Source organism: Charadrius vociferus, unplaced genomic scaffold (genome assembly GCF_000708025.1).
Source record: "Charadrius vociferus isolate BGI_N301 unplaced genomic scaffold, ASM70802v2 scaffold61, whole genome shotgun sequence".
Classification (NCBI taxonomy): Eukaryota; Metazoa; Chordata; class Aves; order Charadriiformes; family Charadriidae; genus Charadrius; species Charadrius vociferus.
This window is the reverse complement of record NW_009646945.1, coordinates 5,191,979-5,214,144: the sequence shown is the minus strand read 5'-3', so window position 1 is coordinate 5,214,144 and position 22,166 is coordinate 5,191,979. Positions and strand designations below refer to the sequence as shown.

General features: G+C 41.9%; 1 protein-coding gene across 1 annotated transcript; it reads right to left on the bottom strand.

Moving 5' to 3' along the window:
- Nucleotides 1-3,174: 3,174 nt before the first annotated feature.
- On the bottom strand, nt 3,175-18,305 carry MAP3K8 (mitogen-activated protein kinase kinase kinase 8). Its single transcript, XM_009895111.1, has 8 exons — nt 17,970-18,305; nt 16,276-16,278; nt 15,005-15,169; nt 13,238-13,499; nt 10,484-10,590; nt 6,095-6,247; nt 5,219-5,465; nt 3,175-3,630 (listed from the first exon to the last, which is right to left on the bottom strand). Exons 1-8 carry the CDS (start codon nt 18,303-18,305, stop codon nt 3,497-3,499), a joined length of 1,407 nt encoding a protein of 468 aa, XP_009893413.1. The 3' UTR covers nt 3,175-3,496.
- Nucleotides 18,306-22,166: the final 3,861 nt, after the last annotated feature.

Genomic DNA, 22,166 nt, shown 5'->3' with positions numbered 1-22,166 from the left:
TTAGCTGGAAGAGCAACACACTGGTTTCCTCAAGGTCCCAATGAAAGCACCAGCATCTAGCCAAGGGCCTCCCTCCGCACCCTCACCAGCAATGCACACGGAGGGGACATGGCAAACCGCTCCGTACTTCTACTGTAGCTTCTCTCAAACCTCCACCTGGGTTAACAGGGAAGACCATCTAATCCCCAGGCAGGAAAGCCCTTCGTTTTGCTTCTTCCAATTTGTCTTCCAGGTCTCTTCTACCCACCGACATTTTTGCAGGATTAGAAAAACAAGGGCCTGATTTTAGAAGGAGTTAGGAAACCTGCAGAAACCAGGCAGCAAGTGAAACCTCACTTACAGGAGGCATGGGAGAAAGAAGGGGGGGTGGGAGGTGCAAAGAAGCAGCAACTAAAAGAAAACAGGAAAAAAGGTGCTTTGACTTCTCTCTCTTCCCCCATGTACTTTCAAAGACATGACCTAAACCAAATCTTCCTTCACAAACAGAGTGGGAAGCTTAGCACATCTTCAAACCATCTCCACACCCACTAAGGCTGCTCACACCAGGAAGCCCCGAGGAGGAGCACGGTGGTGGGCTTAGTCTCGGGGTCACAGGCTGACTTGAGCCCAAGAAACCTGCTAAGCCCACAAGGAGAAAAGGCACCGCTGGCTCTCCAATTTCATCAGTTACCACGAGTAGTGGGTTTCTCCATGCACTTTCCTTTGCAGTTAGCACAAGTCTCAGTATTCCCCCAAGAGAAAAATGAAGCTACACACCAGAAAACACGAACAGAGGCAAACCATTTACAAAATCCCACAGCTCAGTGCAGACCAGCCATGCCCCTGGGGCTTGTGCTGGCAGGGTTTTCCCACCATCCCTTTCCATTCTCTCCCCCTCACCTCCAGCCTTCATTGCTCCAAGTACATAGCTGCTCAAGCAACCAGATTAGAGAAACAACCTTCCCCCTCCCAGGTTATTTCTAACCCTGTTCATTTCCCTGACCTCCTTCCCCAGGCAGTGGCACAAACAGGTGAACCTACACAACGCAGGGATCAACCACTGTGGAATACGCTTGGGGGATGTGATGTGCTTGGGGTATAATGTATTACTCCACAGAGAAATCCCTGCTTAGCTGCAGCCTGAGGCTCACCTGAAAAGTAGTCCTCAGCTATTAGAAAGCTCACAGAGCCGGTAGCAGTGCTTGGTGTTCAGTGTACCTAAACAGCTACTTGACGATTGTGTACTAGTCCTCTGAAGTGACACTTGTCGTGAGGCCTCATACTGTTTAGACCTGTGGATGTCCCTATAAAGAGCTACTGGTTCGCTCAGCCAAACCTTATCACCTCTGCCTGGCAATACATAAACTGTAATTACTTCAGATAACCTCATCACTTATATAACAGCCATATACTAAGAACAAATACTAAACAGTGAACCTGTCCCCATATTTCAATGCTAAATCATTGGGTGGCAGAAAGGAGGATGGCATTAAAGAAAAAACTAAAAGAAGAAAAATCAGTGTAACATTTTTCAAGCAGTGGTAAAAGCCCCTAGCAGCCTATAATTCCTGCATGGATCTCATTGTTGAAGTATCTAGGCACTTGATAAGCATTTGCCTTATATCTAGCCACTATTTGCTGAGGGTAAACACCTTAATTTTATTGAAGGGAAACTGGGGAAGAGATTTTAAGCCCACCCCCAGTTACCTGAAAAGCTGTTTCCTACTAATTCTGTGAATCTCATCAAAGATCAAAAGCCATCAGCCAAAGACCAGAAAATTGAACCCAGGTCTCTCAAGGCAAAGGAGAGCATCCAGACCATTAGGTCATACTGTCTTTAAGTTAGCTACACTGAAAGTCTGATCCCCGAACATCCCGATCACTACAAACAGGATAAATATGAAGAGGGCTCCCCTGCACAGCTCTCCCCAAAGCAGCTAGTTATCTAGAGATTTTGCATGAAGTACTGGAGCAGGTGGGTTATTCCCAGCAGGATTTTTTGCGGCAATTAACATCAGGACTGATATACTGCATGTTGTACACAACTGCTGTGCAACATTCAGGCAGTCCAGAAGGCGTGTTGTGGTTTAAGAATGAGATTTTGCCAGAAACACTCATTGTCTGTTACCAGAGTCCAAAATCCATCAACAGCGACCTTCACCCAACTCCCCAACAAATGGAATGATGTGTGTAGTGTGCCTGGGCCATGGTAGGGGAAGTTGACCCAAACACGGCCACAGCCCCACACTGTTTTCAAAGATGAAAGAACAGAGTGACCACATCTCAAGGCACTGAGCTGGATTTATTCATCTGACCATATCAGTATCAAACTAGAAATCATCTGTTTAAGATCATGTGTTAGATAGGAGCAGCATTAAATAATAGGTGTATGAAAAAGAGACTGTGCTTCAGAAAAGATTCAGTGTACAACATACATAGTATGCCATTTTAACACAAATGCTTATAAAGAGTCATCCTAAGCATCGAAGAGAGTTTTATAAAAGTTTACGTTCTCATCCCATGGGATGTACAGAACTATGCAGTTTACATAGTTTTACTATCATCCAAAACATCATGTTTCAAATGTATGAGGCACAGCAAGAACAATATAATTCCATTTCCATAGGAACATAAACACAGCTTGTCACTAATGACACGCTTTCCAAACCACAGCACTCACGGCAATTACATACGTGTACAATTTTAAAGTATTAAAAAGCAAGAGTCTGGAGCCTGCCCACTGTTACCAATAGGGAATAACATTTGATCTACCCATAAAAATTACCCAAGATATCCGTGCAAAAGCTCTAACACAGGAAGCAGGCAGAGTCACTGCTGTGCTTTGTCAGGGCCAGCTTGCTGTGGTACTCCCAAAGCTAACCAATAGAGCCAGGGAAGGATTCCCCCCTGTTTAGCTCTGACAGCCCTGGGAAGATCCAAAGTTAACACACATCTGTAACCAAGTGATGCTTTGGCTCCAGAGACAGCTCACAGAAATTACCTCAGCTGAAGGGAGGCCCCGATTTCCATTAAGAATGACCAGAGACTGGCCAAGTCTCAAAGACAGAACAAGACTGAACCAGTCTTTGACTGGTTAAATCAAGGACTATTTTGGGGTGGGGGGGAGGTTTTTGTCTAAGGACAGCTCAGATAGACTGAATCTTACAGCCCACATGCTCTTTTTTTTTTTTTTCATGGCAGTATTTGCAAGCATATATTATAAGTTTTACAAAAGTGCAAGGCCCAGCACAGGAAGTTATCCTGGATTAAGACATTCCCAGCAGTGTTCTTTTTTCCCATCTTCTTGTTGGTCAACCAGCAGACGCACAAATATCACTGTTCAGCTTATCAGAGCCCCTAAGGGTTTAGCTTAATCATCTGTGCAATTATACACTATTCACATTTTACAGCCTACAATGGCAATGTCTTTATGTACAAATTTGAAAATCAAGTCTTAAAATCAAGTTTTGAGAGGTAGAGGTCCATTTCTGACCTGCCGACATACAACGTTACTGAGTCAGTCATATTCTAAGGCCGGTGGTCCCCTAACAATATTGAAGTAACCAGCCAGAGCTCCAAGATCTATGTAGAGTGATCTTTGTCTCTTTAGCAGGTCTGACTCTTCCATGCTCCCAGTACACAATGATGAATCTAAAAAGGAAAGAGACAAAGCGTGTCATTATTGCACAGCTAGCTATATTAGTTCAGTTTCATGGTTGTGGACATTACTGGAATAATTGGCCTAATGTTTGCTTTTGTTTATGTGTGGTTTAGAAATCTTCATTTTTAAGGACAATGTAACATAAACCTAAAATAAAATAAAATAAAATAAAATAAAATATAAAATAAAATAAAATAAAATAAAATAAAATAAACCAAATCAACCCACAACTATACAGCAAAAAAAAGGTAAGCAGTTTGCTACTGAGAACAGCAAGTGTATTCAACTGTTTCAAAAAAACCCTCCATCAGGTGGGACAGCTAGACAGAGCTTCCTTATCCTCTGAGCCATAGTGTGAAAGGAGAGTTTGGTGCACTAAAAAAAACTCTGCTAGCTTTCTGCCATTCGAGAATTCCCCTACATTACAGGGGAATTTTCACCTAAACAGATGACATCCTCTTTGTGTGGCTGGGTGTGACGATAAAGAACAAATATGGGACCATCATTCTTGATTTTTTTTTTTTCTTTTAAATCAAGGTCTGAAGAAACCTTTGTAATGGCAGAAGTCCCCTGAATACTTCTGTAATGAGTGTCCTGGGATCTCAAGCACCTAAACTAAAGTTGTAGTTTAATGGTCAAATCTTTTTTCATCTTCAAAAGAATTGATTCATATGGCCTGAGCTGGTCAAAGGATTATGCACCCACAAGGCAAAAGCCAGAAGGCACAATGCCATTCTAGATGCAAAGGCTGTGATTGATTTAAATGTTAAGTGGATTCATTGCAACAATTATGCATTACAGCACCCAAAACTTTGCATAGATATAATTTCAAATACTTATCACAATCAAATAAACTACTTGTCTGGGGTCAGTTTTTAACTGCTTTTTGTCAGGATCCCCCAAACACATCTTAGAAGTAGAAGAAAAGCAGTTTGAAGCTGGATAGCAGGTTGATGGCACCAAATCTCCCTTGATCTTGATATTATCTAAGGACACACTGAGTTTTCTAACTGGTTCATATGTTATCTTTCATAAAGCACTTATTAATGCACAAGGGAACTGTGTTCTATCCTACAGTCTTTTTTTTTTTTTTTTTTTTAAAACAAAGGGCTTGTACTGCTGACACTTAGCAACATTAGACTTATGGTTTTGTGTGTGCCTTTAAGGAAGCAAAAAGTGTTGGTTTTGGTGGTGGTTGTTGGGACTTTTTTTTCTTTTTGTTAACAAACAAATCACTAGTAGCAATATAACATCTCTACTACTGTTGCAAAATAAGGCAATTTGGGGCAGCAGCCTATGCTTGGTGAAGAAGTGCCTTGAATGACTGCCAGAGCTTTTTCATGAGCCAGCCCTTCCGGAGCTGCAGAATTCGGGCTAAGTTCTTCCCCTGTTGAAGTCAATGGGCGTTTTACATAACACTTAATGAGCCCTGGGTCTGATCTCATCCGATTGGGATTTTTACTGGTCTCTCTCCAGAAGCTTTTTGAGTTTCTTTTCTTTCTAAACACTCAGTCAAGTCGAGTTTTGACACAAAGTCAAGTCTACAGAGTGCAAGGTAAGTACACTTGATATCATCACCTGTAATGTTTTCTGGCAACTGCATCTCCTTCCTCACGAGTAGTCTTTTCCTTTCAAACAATGCTGAGTCCAGACTCTGGCACCGTGGCTGCTCTTCTGGGGGTGGGTGTAAGGCTTCGTGTTTCAGTAAGTCTGCAGCAGACAGCCTGTGATTAGGATTCCTTTCTAGAGCTGCTTCTAGCAACTCTCTCATGGAAGTGCTGCAGTCTTCAGCAATGTCCTCTAAGGGGGGAGCTTGCTTGTGTATCTGTTGGAATAAAAAAAGACCATTGGAGCAGTTATTCCAAAAACAATGGAAGAGGAAGTCACAGATAACCACGAGTGGTCTGGGAATTCCCCACTTACAACTCATCACTACCTAAGATGGGCTGATCAATAAGAACAGAACACGTAACTGCACAAAATACACCTTTTTTAAAATCGGGTTTTTATCATAAATTTAAAAACTCAAAGCAACTCCAAGCAAGCCTAGAATCCTGTGCAATGCAAATTCACCAGATTTCTGTATCACCCTGGAAGAACCAGAGAATCAAATTTGCCAGGTTCCTGTTTTTATCTGCAATTTCTAAGCAAAACAGACAAGTAGAACATAGATGGCTTTTTTCAATTAAGTTTCATGCTGTTCTAATCCTGTCCTTGCAGTAAACCCAAGGCCTGTAAATCGTAACACAAACCACAGAGATGACTCCAGCTCAGCCTCTGTCTTCCACTAAATGATCAAAACCCACTTCTTCCCTCCCTCCCCCGAAGCAAAAAGGATGATATCATCTCTCTGACAAATATTTTGATAGTTTTTGTATGACTGGAGCTTTCCAAATAAGAGTAAAGGAAACCTTTCAACTGAAACTGTGCTACAGCTTTGCTAAGGACACTTACAATATAGAGGTAGGATGGATATGCAGAACGAGGATATCTGTTCACCCAGGGCGGGATGCCGGTTTGCATATGAATAATAGTAGCTCCCATACTATAGATGTCTGCTTTTGTTGTATGGCCTCTGCAGAGGATAACTTCAGGGCTCATGTAAATCTGTGAAGGAGAGTCAAAAAAAAAGATTAATCAATAAGGGAAAACAACAAGCAAAGATGAATTGTGACTTTTTGTGATCCAGGAAACACCCCTCTGAAGGAACGGATCCCACCAGTACCTGCAGCCTAAAGACCAACACGATCTGGGGAATAAGACTTTTCTGCTCTGCACATTACCACAATCACATAGATCTTCTAGTCTGGCACGTGGACAAATTCATATCTCAGGTTTGCCCTCCTCAGACAGGCACAGCCCAGTGGCTGGGGGACTTAGCTGAGCTGTGAGAGGCTGAGGTTCAAGCCATGGCTCTGCTTCGTTCACCTGAGCAGCAGGAGCCTCATCCCTCCACAGCAAAAGGAGGTGCTCGAATTGCCAGTTTGTTTTGCCGGGCACTTCTGGGAGTGATCCATTCTGCTTGAACAACATGGGCATGCACTAGGCTAAAGAGAGGTGACCCCACTGCCTGCCACCCAGCTGGGGGTAGGAGTCCACTCCTCAAATCCCTGTTACATTGGATACTACACAACTTTTCTGGATAGAACTGGCAGATATACACCTTCCAAGCTAAACTATTCTATGATTCCCATCTTCCTCACTCTTCTCCTCTGCCCCCCTTATCCAATAATGTGCATATTGGGGCGTTATCCTAAGAAATGGGATGGTGAGGAACAAGCCAGGTCTAAAGCAAGGCATAACTTAAAAGCCAGGTCTCTTAAGTCCTGATGTGTGTCCTTTCCACCTGGTTACCCCAAAGCAGCTATTAAGGCAAGCATCCCTCTTCCATCCTTTTTTTAAACCAAAAATTCTAAACTTGTCTAAACCAAAAATAGTTTCTGTCCAAACGTTTCACTGAAACGTTTGCATTTGTCAAGAAGGATCCAGTGGGAAGCTCCTGCCAGCTCCAGGCAGCTGGAAGCACAGCTGGAGAGAACCAGATGGGCAGGATGCAGTAGGCACACCCCATGGCAGGCAGGAGCTGTCCGCACAGCTCTGCCACCACCACTGGACCAGGGAGTTGGTTTCAACACGACCTGGGCACAGCCCACAACACACTAGGTTAGCAAGCCGCCCTATTTGCCTCTGGTTTCTACTTTTCCCTCACCCAATTTCCCTCTAAAGGAGCCAAACAGAACTTTAATTAGTTCAAGTCATCCTGCCACAAAGAATCACGTTAAAAGCCATTAACTGACACTAGAGCAGGAAGTTAAGTCATCACCGCATGGTCTGACTACTTATTACCACAGATTGAGAACGGCTGTAGGGCTCACGCAAATTCCAAGGAATATTTCCCAGTAAATCACATACCGTATCTGCAAATGGAGCTTCAGATCAGAAGCGTGTGCAAAGGTTTAGCAGGCGACTACAGCTGCTAATTACTCCTATCCGTTGCTTTTCGTGGGCTAAGACAGAATAAGTGCGCCTGTACCCGCCACGTTTCAGTCTTATAAGAAGCAAAGAGCAGAATTTCTAATTTTGTAAAAAAAAAGTCAGTAGCAAATATGGTACAACTTGAGTGAAATCTATATAAACAAAGAGCAGCTGACTTCTTGAGGAAAAAAAAAAAAAAAAGATGCTGGAACAAGAACCAGCCTGCAGTTACAGTCAAAGTGTGAAAATGGTCAAGATGCACCTCGATTGTACAGGGCCAAAAAGCAAAAATGACATATGCACCCTAGCTGTGATTTCAGACCGATTCAGACTGGCCTAAGACTCTGTTCTCACCAAAGCAGGTAGCCCAAGCCCCAGGTACCTTCCCACTCCCACTTCTTCCTACTGTTGGGCTGGCACTTGCCTGCCAGTCAGACCAGAGACACAACCCAGCTAAAAACTAGTTCTTTTCTTCTTGCTGCGCTACTTTTAGTTTAGCATCCCTGCAAATGAATCACCCCTTCCACATTCAATAAACCTTAGCAGACAACTTTTTCCTCCCCTCAAATGGTTGTAACTGAAGCTTATATATTTTAACAAAGTGACAGAAGCCTAACTGAAAGTGTAGGAAATGCCTAGAAAAAGTATTTCCTGCAGAGCAGTTTCATCACAACCATGGTATATTGTGCTGCTCGCCTTGTACACACACTGTTCAGAAACCCCAGGTTTTTCATGCTACACCAACTGAACAAAATTTAACTACCTTTCAATCATTCTGCCTAGAATTGCAACTATTCATTTGTATAAACATGAAGAAGATTTAGTACATTCAGATTTCCTGTGCTATAGAAGCCAATAAAAATCCTAAACCCCCAGGGGAGAACACGCACAGGAGAAAGGTAACTCCAGCTGCCACTTCCTTCATGGACACGAGTCCCTGACAATACCAGAGGCAGTAGAAACCAGCCAGTTCACAGGCACGATGCTGCATGGCGGTGATAGAGCCCTAACAAGGGGTTGCACAACTATGTGCAGAAACAGAGACTCTGGACAACTGCACCGCTTCTTAAGGCAGCATAATAGAGGGTGCAAAACTCAGGAGGACTTTGGACAGTCAAGATTGTACTTTAAAAAATTTAGGAAAGCCAGTGCCATCAAAGACTATGGTGGGCATTTGTGAGTGACTGGATTAGGCACCCCACAAGGCTGAACACAGGCACTGTAGAGAGGAAGATGCTTAGGAGGAAGGCTGTGAGCAGAAAAACCTATAGATTAACATTCATTATATTCCTATAAGTCTCTGACTGGTATTTGAAAATCTTTCCCAGCGCTCTCTCTGCAACCTTACTTTTGGCCCTCAACGTTGTGGCAGAAGAGCAGGACTGCCGGTTCTGAGGAGTGGTTACTTCTCCCCTGAGACACCAAACACCAAGCGCCACCACGTTTCAGGGTTGTGGGAATTCTGTGCTTTCTGAGGATGTGACTGCAGGTGCTCAAGTGCAGAATAATTTTCTTCCTACTAAATGAAGAACCATGCGTTTTTTTGCAGTTGTTCTTACCAACATGAACTTGGCCTGTCCTCCAAGAGCCAGGAGCAGAAGATCACCAGTCCACTCCACAGCTCTGGAAATTTCCTGTTTACACACATCTCTATCTTTGGGAAATACCCTACCAGGGCTTCCAACTCATTCCCACCAATTTTCTTATTCTCATTAACAGCACACAAAAATGCCCCAAACAGACAAACAAAAAACCCCAAACCAAAATAAGACACCCACAAAGCATGTACATTAAATGTCAGAAAGCAGGTTGCTTCCAGTACTGTAAGCATTTTAAGTTCTTAACTCCCCTGACTAGAAAGATAGTGAAAACAAATATTCAAGTATTTTCCCAAATATCTCAAAAACAAATAAACAAGCAAGCCTGACATTCTGTGAAATCTTAGTTTATCCCACCCTTCCAAGCACTGAAATGCTCTTTGTCAGTTACACATGTATCTCCTCTGAACACATGCCTATGCTGTAGAGACTATCAAAATGGTAAGTGCCAACATTTCAGCTGAAGTGCTTCCTGTAAAAAACTTCCTCTGGCAACAGAGAGCATACAAAGCCACATTTGCAGCAGCTATCCAAGCTCATTGTTGCCGCTTGGTTGTTTGCTAAAGCTCCAGCCCTGGAAACATTTTGGCATGAAGGTATTTCGAGTGACATGCAGGACCTCTGCACACATTCAGAGTCAAAGTCACTGAGAACTTTTAAAAGGCCCCCCACCTCCATCACTGTAATGCCTAAGTAGTTTACCAGATAATCATCACCCCATGCCATACATAACCCTCATAACCCTCGAAGGACAAGAGGATTACATGTAGATGGGGAACAGGCTTCGAAATGCTAAGGGATGAAACCCAGAGGTCTGCAATTTCTGCGGTTTCGAAGGAGGAGTGAAACTACTGTGCTGAGCAGGTCACCCCAGTCCACAGCTGGTATCTCAGAAGAAATCTTTGCTAGAGCAAAGAACCAGTCTGAAGCATCTCTGATCAACAGCTGATTCACTGCAAACCACCCTACTCACAGTACTGTTCCTCTGTTTGACTTCAGTGAACCCAAATTTCTCTTTGACTTCAGATTTAATAATTATTAACAAATAGGACTGCAGAGAAGGTGACATGGCTTTCAAAGTGTAACACCTGGTTCTCCTTTCAGTGAGTTGAAAATATAATCGAGGTTATATTCATGTTTGTAATTTTTTGAGAAGTTATTATGAAACTCTTTTGCCCAAGCTTCTATGCTCAAGCTCCAAATTTGAGCCTAAGCATCACAACCATGAGAGTAACACAACATAAGGGCTTTTGTCCCTCCAGCTTCTTACCTCTGTTCCTCTAAGGTCTTTGGGATAGTAAATGTCTTCAGTCATTTGCACACTTAGGCCAAAATCCACCAAAACAGCCTTAGTTGACATAAAGACAATGTTGCTTGCTAAAAGAAAAACAAAAATGACAGCATTTAAATTTCTAGCATGTTGTGCATTTATTTTACAACATGCCTGTTTCATTTGGATGTTAGCCCAAAAAGGGAGATTAGCCCAGCCAGTCTCTATAGCCAACACAGTCCTCCTCCTAGCCAAAACAGGTCTGAGTGTTAGTGATTAAATCATATCTTAAAAATCAAACTGGACTGGTTTATGTAAAAGAAGAATCATCATCTGGACATTTTCCTAGCTTAAAAAAAAAAAAAAAAAGAGAGAGAAAAAATGGCTGAGGATAAGGGAGGAAGGTGGGGAGACTGGTAGGCACCTCAGCACAGCAAGGCTTGCTCTGAAGATGTTTGATGGTCTCCAAGGTAGGGAGCATGCTGTGCAGGTCTGGTTATAAACAACATAACTGTTGGTCACCAAGGGGTTTCTCTACACTAACAGTTTAAGTGGAGACAGAAGTAGAGAGGAACCAAGGCCCCTCCAGAGCAGCCATACCAGTCTCCTGCAGTGAGAGCGGCTCAGCATGACCACAGAGGACAGGCTATGGCTGCAAAAGTCATAAAAGACAGAGTGTTCCAAAATCCCACAGAATTGCAGCAACATCTAGGAGCTTAATCCACTTTCTTTCATAAAACTCTGCCAAAGGCACAACTTTGTACCCAGAGGTTTTCTTTGTAGTTGTATTTCTGATCAAATATTTATGAAGGTAGTGCTCTGCGTAAGCCTTGAGAAATTCTTGTTTGCAGTTTCAGAAGATGTGGACAAATGAGGTCTCCAAGTTACATAACAGAAACACATTTTCTCCCCGAGGAAACTGTGGGTCATTTTCCATCTTGACAGTGCCCACGATGACCACCCGGCAGGAAGGCACAGGCTTGATTTCAGTGGTACCGTATCCTTCACATACCTGCTTCCTTACTAATGCTACAAAACTACGTAAATAAGTGTAATTTTAGGGATACCTTTGAAGATACGTATTTTAAACATCACATAAGGGACGGTGCAGAGGGCCACACGGCCACAGTGCAGCAAGCCCTGCTGCCTGTTTGGGACTGCACGCAGCCCCAGCTGGTTTTGGACTAAAGTTTCCCCCACCAAATAACCTCAGATTTAACTGCTTTCCAACCAAGGGTCAAAATGAGTGGCAGCACTGAGCTGCTCCGAAGAGCCAACAGAAAGTCCTCTTCCCCTTCCAGGCTCAGGGTGGTCTTTCTCTCAGTAAAATCCCCATGTCCTCCTGCTTCAGCGCCACAGAGACTCAACAACACCCGGTGCAAGTGAGGAAGAAAGAGATGTTTGGCAAAAATCGATTCTGCCTGGCCAGTGAAAACACACACCTCGGCTCCCTGGAGCAGAGGCACGGCTGCCATTAGGGGCCGGGATTCCCCAGCTCACCCCCTCGAACAAAACAGCTCCCTGCAGCCAGGAGCAGGGCCGGGGTTTGCACCCAGGCGCCTCCAGACCTGGTGGCCATCAGCCTCGGTGGCCATCGGCCCCAGGCGACCTCTGCCTCGGCTCCTGCCCTGCACCCAGCAATGCAGAAAAAGGCTGGGAAAGGCGAAATGGCAGAAAAAGGCTGGGAAAGGCAAAACGCACTCACATCTGCCACATTCACTACCGACCGATTCTCCCATCCATATCTAGATGTCATGGGTTGGGTTTGGCTGGTTTGGTTTTTAAACCTTTTAATTAGTGTTGTTGTTACTGCCAATTACAATAAACCCATAGGAAAGACTACAAGCTAGAAAGCACAACTAAGGGAAAATTAAACAGTTTTACAGCTGTCAAAATCTCAAAGGCTTACATCTAAAGTACTGACCCACATTAACTAAAAAAAAAAATAATGCAAAACCGAGATTGAAATTTAGCAATTCCTGATAATCACCTTCTGTCAATTATTTATTGTAACACTTAAGTTTACATATTTCTATTTTAAATCCTCAGGTTTAGCAAAATTAACTGGCAGAATAGATATGTCTTCATTAGAAGCACTGCTCCTAGAAAGGCAGAATTTATCTGTCTGTGGGGGGAGGTAATGCTGGGAGAAACAGTATTTAATATTAAATTAAATTTAATGCATTAAAATTAAATTTTAAAGTAATTTAATATTATTTTATTTAATTCAGCTTTAATATCAATATGTTTCGATTATTTATACATGTTAATACCCAGAGCTTTTTAAAGCAAATATATACTAAAATTTGCAGAAATTGTTGAAAGAAAAAACCAGTACAAACTATGTTTAGTTCTAAAGTGTCTCAAACTGAGGAACAGCCATGCGGAAACCTAAAAGAAGGTGTAAGTGGAAGGTAGGCACAGATGCACTCAGGATGAATTTACACAGAAAGAGGGAAACTTCTGGCTTAATACAGACTGATTTCTCTCTTTTTCTTTAGGGTTTTATTTCAAATTAAGTTGCTGAAGAAAGGCAAAGGAACTAGGACTTTCGAATCATCCTCTCCACTGAAGTGAATTAACAAATAGTGTCAATAACAATTATCTGTAGAACCTGACCTTGTCATTTGTTGAGCATTACCTACCCCTCCCTCCCAGAGGTGCAGGCTATGTGCCCCAGCCCAGTCCCAGGCTATCCATCGCAGCCCCAGCCCAGCCCGGACCAGAGAGCACCCCAATGAACCACACACATACGTTTGATATCGTGGTGGATAATCCTCTTGGAGTGAAGAAAGTCAAGTCCTTTCAAAATATGCTTTGTCACCCAAATGATTTCAAATTCTCTCATAGGACCACAACTCTCCAGCTTTTCCATGACAGATCCTCCCTCTCCTGCTTCCATAAACAGATGGATTGTTTCATCCCACAAAATAGCACCGTATAATTCAGCAATGTTTTCATGTCGGAAACATGCCTGTATTTCAACATCCGATGGTTTGAACTGTTCCACTGGGACCTAGGACATTGAAACAAAACCACAGAAAAGCAGCTCAAAAAACAAGTTATCCATACCAAAACTAGTTATCCTATAGATTGACATGGAAGAAGGAAGCAAAGCACTGCTATCTACTTCTTAAAATACAGAGCTTTATTTTGATCCTGTGACTTGTTCTTCCTTTCCAGTTGAGATACATCCTGTTTAAAGTTGAGAGAGTTTTTGGAATCATGCCCAAAGAAAAAGTGCAATCTTCCAGAAAAAACAATGTAGCAAGTTCTTCCCGTCAAAATGCGGTGGTTACGCAAAAGCTCTATGCAAACTTCCTGGTGAAGAAGATAAAAAAATCCCACCGTCTTTTCCATTAGCTTTGTGCAGTCTCATCTGCTCTACCAGAACCATGTACCCCGTCTGACAGGTGGATCAGTGCTTGCAGCACTCAGCACAGTCTGCAGAATAAGGACCATTACCGACCTTGATCCAATCCTTATCAGTACTGTTTTATGGCTTACGAGAAATGAAATTTGCTTTAAAGTGAGCACCTGGCAGCACTATATTTCTTTAAAAAGTACTGACGGCAGATTGCTAAGATAATAAAAAGCAGTGTTTGCTTACGCACGGAAAGGCTGCTACCGTTCTTTTTATTCTCCTTCCCTCAGACTTGTGGCTGTGAACCAAATAAGAGGCTAATATTTTTATTGCAATAAGAAATACTGTTTGTATTTTCAGAAACATTAGGAAGCTTTAATTCTGCAGTGGGTTATGCAGGAGCGGCAAACTAAATCTGTCCCCATGTGGATACACTGGCTGCAAGGGAGGGACGTACAACAGCCTTCTCAACTCCTGCACACACAGAAGTAATGCAGGAGCTTATCCACAATCTGGGGGATACAGAGCAGTGTCCCAGCTGAGCTTTTACTGGCCCCGAATATTTACTGCTCTATTTAGAATAGCATGTTGAAAAGTAAAGTTGAAAGAAAACGTTGGCTTGTATAAAAATTGGGAGGTGCTCAGCAGTTTTCTTGAGAGATCTCACAACCTTATGCTGTCAGTACCCAAAACACAATGAGAATTGCACATAAGCTGAGCTCTCAGGGACATTATGGCACTAAGAAAACTTATGTCTGAAGACCCCAGTTAAAGGATGAGGTCCTGAAACCATCTGCAGCAAATGTTCTGCTATCACCTTCAGCACGGACATGATCTCATGCTGGTATTTTACCACCGTGAGTACAGCAGGACAGTTAAAAATTCTTCTACCGCTGCACCGCAGCAGGCCTGCCCAGTGGCAGTTACACATAGTTCCAGATACCTTCAAAATGCTGAAACTTTTGCAGTCTCAGAGCCAAAAAATTAAAAGAAGTTAACAGTTAAAAACGTTCATTTCTCCTACCTTGTGTAGGCCAACAACACCGAGATGATCATCAGCCTAACAGTAGAATTTGATGCAGATGTATTTGAAAATATACTGTATGTACTATGTCGTACAATATTTGCTCAGAGATAAAACTCCTGAACTAACATACCAGTTTGCATGCCATTCGTTTCTTGGTTTCTCTATCTTGGGCCAAGTACACCTTCCCAAAAGCTCCCCGAGGAATAAAATCAGAGCCAATGTTCCTGTAAGTCAGCTTCCACGGAAACAGGAGCACGTCGGAGTCAATTTGATAGCGCCCATTCTTGGGTGTGATCTGTGGAGTTAAATTTTGAAAAAAAAAATTACAATTAAGTTAAAACTACTTCAAGCCTAATTAAATTTGTATACGTAGTGGGGAAGAAAAATAGTATCACTTAGATATATACATGATGCATGCGATCCGTTCAGCAGTCTTTGTTTAGAAACACCAAATGGGAACAGCATGTGAGGTGTGGCATTCATTCACAGCCCAGGCATCCACGTTTCTCTCGACTGACTAACTTACAAAGTGTAAGTTGCAATTAATTGTCTTGAAACAACAACAACAGCAGCTGGGTTAATGAAATTACCCACCTCTTGTTATTAGATTTACCCGCACATGTTTGTCCTTCCTGTAATCTGCTAACTTGTTATGCCACATACCTGTTACTCACAGGCTATCTTGTACGATGTGAGCAAGAGTTTCAGCATTTCCTAATATCACATGTACTGCTGGGGGAACACATTTTAATTTTCTATCTTGTATCGGAGTTTCTGCTGCTTAGTAAAAGGTCAAAGGATTCTGCTGTGATTTTACTTGCCACCTTCCTCTAGTTTTATACTGTCATTCAAAGAAGGAAAAAAAAAAAAAGAGTGGGAGTCACACTGTCTGCTTTAGGTGGGTAATGTTGAGAGCTTTGGCTCTCTATACTGTCAACAAGGCGAGGAGGGCTCCACCAGGAAGCGATTCAGAGCATCTAAGTCAGTATCTTGCTCTAAATCTTCCTCCAAAACAACTGCCTCCCTCTGCACACGATAGAGAGAGACCAAACTCCTCCCTACAGCCAGGACTGCTTGAGGTTTGGTGTTATTTCTTCAGTCTCTTAATATTCTCTCAGCTAAAGAACTAGTAATATTTCCTGTGAATATGGCTCTAATTAATTCAGGGATATACAGTGTTGCCAGTATCTGCAATATCATTAACCTGTTTACTGCTACTGTATCGAGACTCTTGAAGATGTGTAAAAGCAGATCAAGGGTATTTATCACATCATGTCTGTCACATGGCCTCACATGCCCAGCTCTTCAGCTACCCTTTTTAAGATAACAGCATATTAGGAAGATTATTTGATTTAGCTTTCTTTTTAAGATGTAACACACATAATGTTTCTGTGCTTTAACTACCTCCTGGTCTTCAATTAGGAAAGTATCTTCTTGACTGCTAAAACTATAATTTGTCACTAGTATCTACATGAAATAAGTTAATTCTTCAAAGTTCTTAATTTGGGGGAGGATAAGTTCTTAACTGTAGTGGGGTATGTGCTTTTAATAAAAAGTATTTTGCTTAGGATATGCAGAATGAGCCTCCCCTCTACTTATCAGAACCAAAGTAAAGTCTCTGGCAATCCATGCATCCCGCCTGCTCACTTCTGCATTTCAAGGGGCCGAGACTAGCTAACCCGCATGGGTTATACCCATCCTGGAAAGTAACACGGACCAAGTGGAGTGGATTTGCAGAGCAAGAGAGCAACAACCACCACACTATTCACATTTTCAGGAGGCTTTCAGGACTAGTTCCTAGCCTGGTCCTGTGGAATGAACTCTCATTTGTGGCTGTAACGCATCCTCCAGTTTCAACCGAAAGCAATCCAGCTTGTGCGCTCCAAGACCCTTCGTGACGCAAGCCACAGTGCAGTCACTGGAGGTCACCAGGCAATCAGAAACACTCCTGATCCTAACTAAAATGCTGTAGATATTAACGATGTAGATAGACCTGCTGAAATGCATGTACAGGTAATGCCCTGTCTCCAATCCTCAGTTGCTTAATGGGATCACGTGCACCTAATAGTATTTGGTTCATACCAATTGTATGCATCTGTAGAAAGAGTATGCAAGCAAAACAACCACGAGTATGTAGAACAGTGTCTATCCTAAGTATAGGAAACACTGAATATTAGTAAGTGTCATTTCAATGTTGCAGAGTTTAAAAGTGATTGTTTTGCAATACTGCAATGCTCCCTCCAAATCAGAATAAAGCAATACCTCGTGCTATTTCACACCTGAGTAACCAGTAAGCCTCAAGCAACCAATGTTCACATATAAAACATATTACATGCAAGATATTTAAGATGATAGGTGTAGAACATCTTAAGAAAATAAAGCAGCAGCGCAAACATATATGAATAAACTTCCATTTCATAATTCTTTCTAGAGTAACTGATTTTAAATAGAAGTCCAGTGACACCAATATCTACAGATGCTTGTATAACACAAATCATTTTAGAGAAAAAAATAACATTTCTTAAAACAACACATCTATACTTGAATTTAGCAGTTTGTCATACTATGTAATATTGTAATTCTGAAAGTCACAGTTGATACTATATGCTTTTTCTCCTTACACGACTACTTTTTACATTTTGTGCAGATAGACTGAATTCAGTAACTATACCAAAATAGATCCTAGACCTTTATTTGGGAGTTCTGCATAATGAACTCTCTTTACTGCATGAACACAAGGCACTGGAAAACCCTTACCGTCTCCCAAACCTGTAAGCCACCATAGTTGTAGCTTTTGTTTTTTACTGTGTGTCTCAAGTTTGTTTTCAATGTTGGGAAACGTTTTCTAATCTCCAGGGATAGCAAGAGGCAGCATAGAGTGGATCTTTCTGAACAACAGACCTTTCTCCATAGCTGCCTGAGCCTGCAGGGGCCAGACTTGATGACCTCAGAGATCCCCTCCAGTCCCAGGTTTGCACAGGGAACAAGAGCCTGACTGTTACTCCTGGGATCGGGGGTGATCTTTACTTAGATTCATTAAAAACTTCTAATTCCTAAGGTCTACTGATTTTCAAGTAAAAAGAAAAGGGACATACCATATTCAAGAGGATTCCAGATTCTTGCTGTCTGCATCCTTTAAATTGTTTTGCAGTGTTGGACACCTGATTTGCAAAAGCAAGCAGGTCTTCCACAGTCCCATATTTGACGGAAGACATGAAAGAAACCTCCCTTTCACAAAACAGTAAAGATTCCGCACGTTCTTCATTTTGATTCGCCTCTTCACACATTGTAATTAAGCTGTCTTCATAGACTGCGAGGTCTCCACCTGGATAAAGGTTTTCCATGATGTCTATCACCTCAGACATATTTAAATTAGTTAGCAACAAGTCAATCTCCTCTTTGCTATCACTACCCGTGCTCATATACTCCATTACTGTCCACTTTGCAAAACCACTCCTGAAAAAAAAGAAACAAACAAACCTGAAAACACTTTTCACCTAAATTTGTTTTAGCAAAGTAAGAATGAAAAGAAGTGACCAGGGTGATAGCCAGCTCATTATTATACAGTTAGATTTAAAATTATTAATTTGTATTACGAAGAAAATCATAGTAGACTGGGTGAAGGGGAAATGGAGGAAAAGTCTTTGCTAGCGAAATTTTACTTAGAGGTTATTAGTGAGCTTCCCTTGTCATTCATTCTTGGAATTTACTTTGATAAAGCTTTTCATGAGAGAAACTGGCACAATAAGGAAGCGCAAACTAGTTATATTGTGCTGGATATGCAAAAATGAAGGATCACCCTCAATACAAACGAAGAGATTTATTATTTGGAAATTAATGACACAGAGACATATAAACATACTCAATTAGTTTATCCCCAAGCTTTTACGAGCAATTTATGTGATATGTCCAGAAAGAGGAGAAGGTCATGCAGCAAGATCATTCCACTAGTAATAAGCACCTGTTAGTATCATTGCATAAAGTACAAGCAAGTCACCACCTGAGATACACAACCCGTCTTTTTTGCAAATAACTGATCAGAACTAGACTTGAATTGAAATTTTCACCAGTTTCAGAACAAAGTCAGAAATTGAGTTAGCATAAAAGCAACGAGCTTTTGAAGCAGTTTCCAGCAGTTTATTCCGCCCTCACTAGTCCTAACAATAACTTTTAAAGATAAATCTTGACCCTTTTGCTGAAGTGGACTTTCACTAGAAGAAACTGGGTTCAACATCCCAAAAAGTCACTTCCCATCCCGGCTTCCTACTTTAAGCCAGAGAGAGTTGCTCTATTCAAGTTAAAAACATATGTGTAGTCAGTCATTAAAACACTGACACAAATAGTTTTCAACACTTAAATGTCCAGAGCGCTTACCTTGTATTTATCCTGGTTACATCACACAAAACCATCAAAAACGTCTCAATATAATCCCTAAAGTCGTCATGGTTCTTGAACCCCTATTTACCACCGATGATAATTTCACAGTGTTCTGTAGCAGTCTATTAAAAAAGCAAAACAAATAAAGCCATGGCAGACCAGCTCAAGCAGAAGGACTGGTTTATACTCATATGATCATTTGCTTCACAGGCTTCACGGAAAGAAAAACTAGTAATCACAAAGCTGAGATAACAGGGGATTTTTCTGCAGAAAAAGATGACAGCTCAAAAAAGAATCCAACTACTGTATGATCATCCAGATTTCCAAGTAGTAGCGAAAAATAGTTTTTCCATGGTTAGGTCCTGAGTCTTATTCTTCCTGCCTCATACTTGCTAATAGCAAAGAGAAGGATCTCCTCTTCCTCTAGCAGAACTGAGTAGAGCACGCCCTATTTAGAGAGCTCTCGTTTCCCTTTTTGATAATCCACTGCAACCATCTATTTTGGTCAAAAGATAACAACCAGACAAAAAGATACTTTAAGAAAAAAAAAAGAAAAAGAAAAAAGAAAAGCAGCAAGCACAACCTATTTATCTCAAGGACAAGCAGCGGTCTCGGTCCCCTGAGGCCACGAAGCAATGCCGTTTACCCAGGTACAGTTTCTGGTTATGATCATTATCTTTCTTACCCTCCCCGCAAGGACGTGGAAGCTTTGTGGCACATATTTCTCATGGGTTAGAGTATTTACGTCAGCTCTAACGTTGAAGAAAACTGAGTAAAATGACGCGGCTGACTTGGCAAAGAAAATCAGACCACGTGTTGCGAGTTCGAAAGGCAGGACAGGACAGGACAGGACAGCTCAGCAGATGCAGCATAGGAAAAGGCAAAGGGGAGTGCCTGCGGTGCAACGTGCTCCCTTTCAAACCCCCGGGGTGACAGGGGCAGTGCGGCCCCATACCTCCCCGTCCCCCCAAGATGGACACAGCGACTTTCACCAGCACTCTACACCAGTTCACCCAGCCTCAAGTCAACCTGACGGCACCCCTAGCATTAGGGCAGCCGTGTAGGAAGCCTTGCGGTCACTAGCACTGCTCGAGTGGTGAGCGCCCAGGCTTTGTATCCGGGGTGCTCAGAGAGGTCAGGTTTTTCCAACCTACACAAGAAATAAAAGATGCTAAGGGTGTTTTCTAACACCTAGCATCCCATCTTCCTGCTCCATGCCCAAGATAAAGGTTGTTAACAAAGCCTGAAAGTGTTTACTCTTTGTTGTAAAGGAGATGTATATTTTTCCCCACAGCAGGACTTTTATTCACTGGGTTGTTTTGGTTTTTTTTTTTTTTGTGCTGAATTAGTGGGGGCGGAGAGAAAAGAAACAGTCCAGTCATAAAAGGAACTGAGAAACTGCATGTGTAAAGTCAGGTAAAATCAGAAACTAGTCCTGAGGGACTTTCTGAAGAAAAACATAAGCCTCTAGATGCTCTAGTCTTTTGTGGATAAAGATAAGTATGTACCACAATTAAACTAATTCACCCTCTGATAATGTTTTCATGCATAAGGCACCTGTAAAGTTCAGACCAAATGCAGCTTTCCATAGGTGCCAGCTCTGCTCCTCAAAATGTTCCCAAACTACAGCACAATACTAATAATATTCCTGACAGTTTCACTACTATCCAAAAAGCTCTGAATAACAAGAAAAAGGGACTATAATCTACATATTCTCAGTTCTGTGCTTTTAGTGCTTGAGAAAAGCAGCAGACCCTTCACTTTTCCCCTATATCTAGCGAATTCTAAATACTAAATGTTTACATAATGAGAGCAGTGTCTAGACTACGTAAAGCTATTTTTTTTTTAATTATGCAGCAATTTATGTATTATATTTCCACCATTGGCAAAAAAAGGTCCATTTGCCAACAGGGAATTCATTCTTCCTTTTTAACCCTAAAATCCTGTACTAATATCTGTGGTGGGCACTCAAATTGTTCTAAATCATTCTATGCAATCCAGGTGCATGAAGAAATTACAGCACTAAGTATGCTCTACTTAAGTTCCCAGTTAAAAAACCTGTTTTTACATACAGTGGAAAAATAAAACTAAATGTAAGCACTTAAGTCAGTTGCTAAAGCACGAGACTCTTTCTCCAGTTCTGCCATTATTTCAACATCATCACATGAGTAATTTTCAAGCCAAGGGTTTATTTCTCTATTTATCACAAGTAGCTTTTCCTTAAACTCCTTTTTCTGAGAAGTGTGCTGCTTGAGAGCATCCTTGTATCCACCATATTAAAATAAGAGTAACTGGACACCAGTCTTCTGAGCTCCTGTGGGATTTTTGTTTTTGTCAAGAACCAACAAAACAAAAAACCTAACAAAATCTACAAAAAAAACCCCAACAAGCAAACAAAAAAAACCCAACGCAACCACCAAACCCAAAACCTAACCAAAAACTGCACAGACTGGCTCAACACGACCATACACCCATAATACAGATTTGTTGTGCTGCTTTTAAGGAATGATTTTTCTAAGTAGCAAGTACTTGTCCATCAGTGATGAAAAAAAAAAAAAAAGTCCTTATTTGCTTTTAAGAAAAGTTACCGACAGACCTAGACACCTTTGGAAAAAAAAAAAAAAAAAAAAAAAAAAAAAAAAAAAAGTTCTGCTGTTAAAGGACAAGAAATACCCACAATTTCAATTTTTACATCATTTCAGGTTTTCACCTTGGAAAAAGAAAACACACACACAACCCCTAGCGCTGACAGCGGCAATAAGCTCCCCTCCAGCAGGGGGGTGTTCCAGTGCCCCCCTTCCCGCCCTGCAGCCCCCCCCGGGGACAGCACAGGTGCTGCAGATCAAACGACTCCAGCGACAAACACGATGCTGTTGAGGCGGCCGAGGACCGCCGGGAACCCGCCCGGCTCCATC

Coding starts and splice junctions, on each gene's coding strand:
- MAP3K8 (XM_009895111.1), bottom strand. CDS start 18,305: ATGGAGTATATGAGCACGGGTAGTGATAGCAAAGAGGAGATTGACTTG. Junction 13,500..15,004: donor AACGAATGGCATGCAAACTG/GTATGTTAGTTC, acceptor TCAATGTCCTAG/GTCCCAGTGGAACAGTTCAA. Junction 3,631..5,218: donor GTTGCCAGAAAACATTACAG/GTGATGATATCA, acceptor TTTCCTTTTTAG/ATTCATCATTGTGTACTGGG.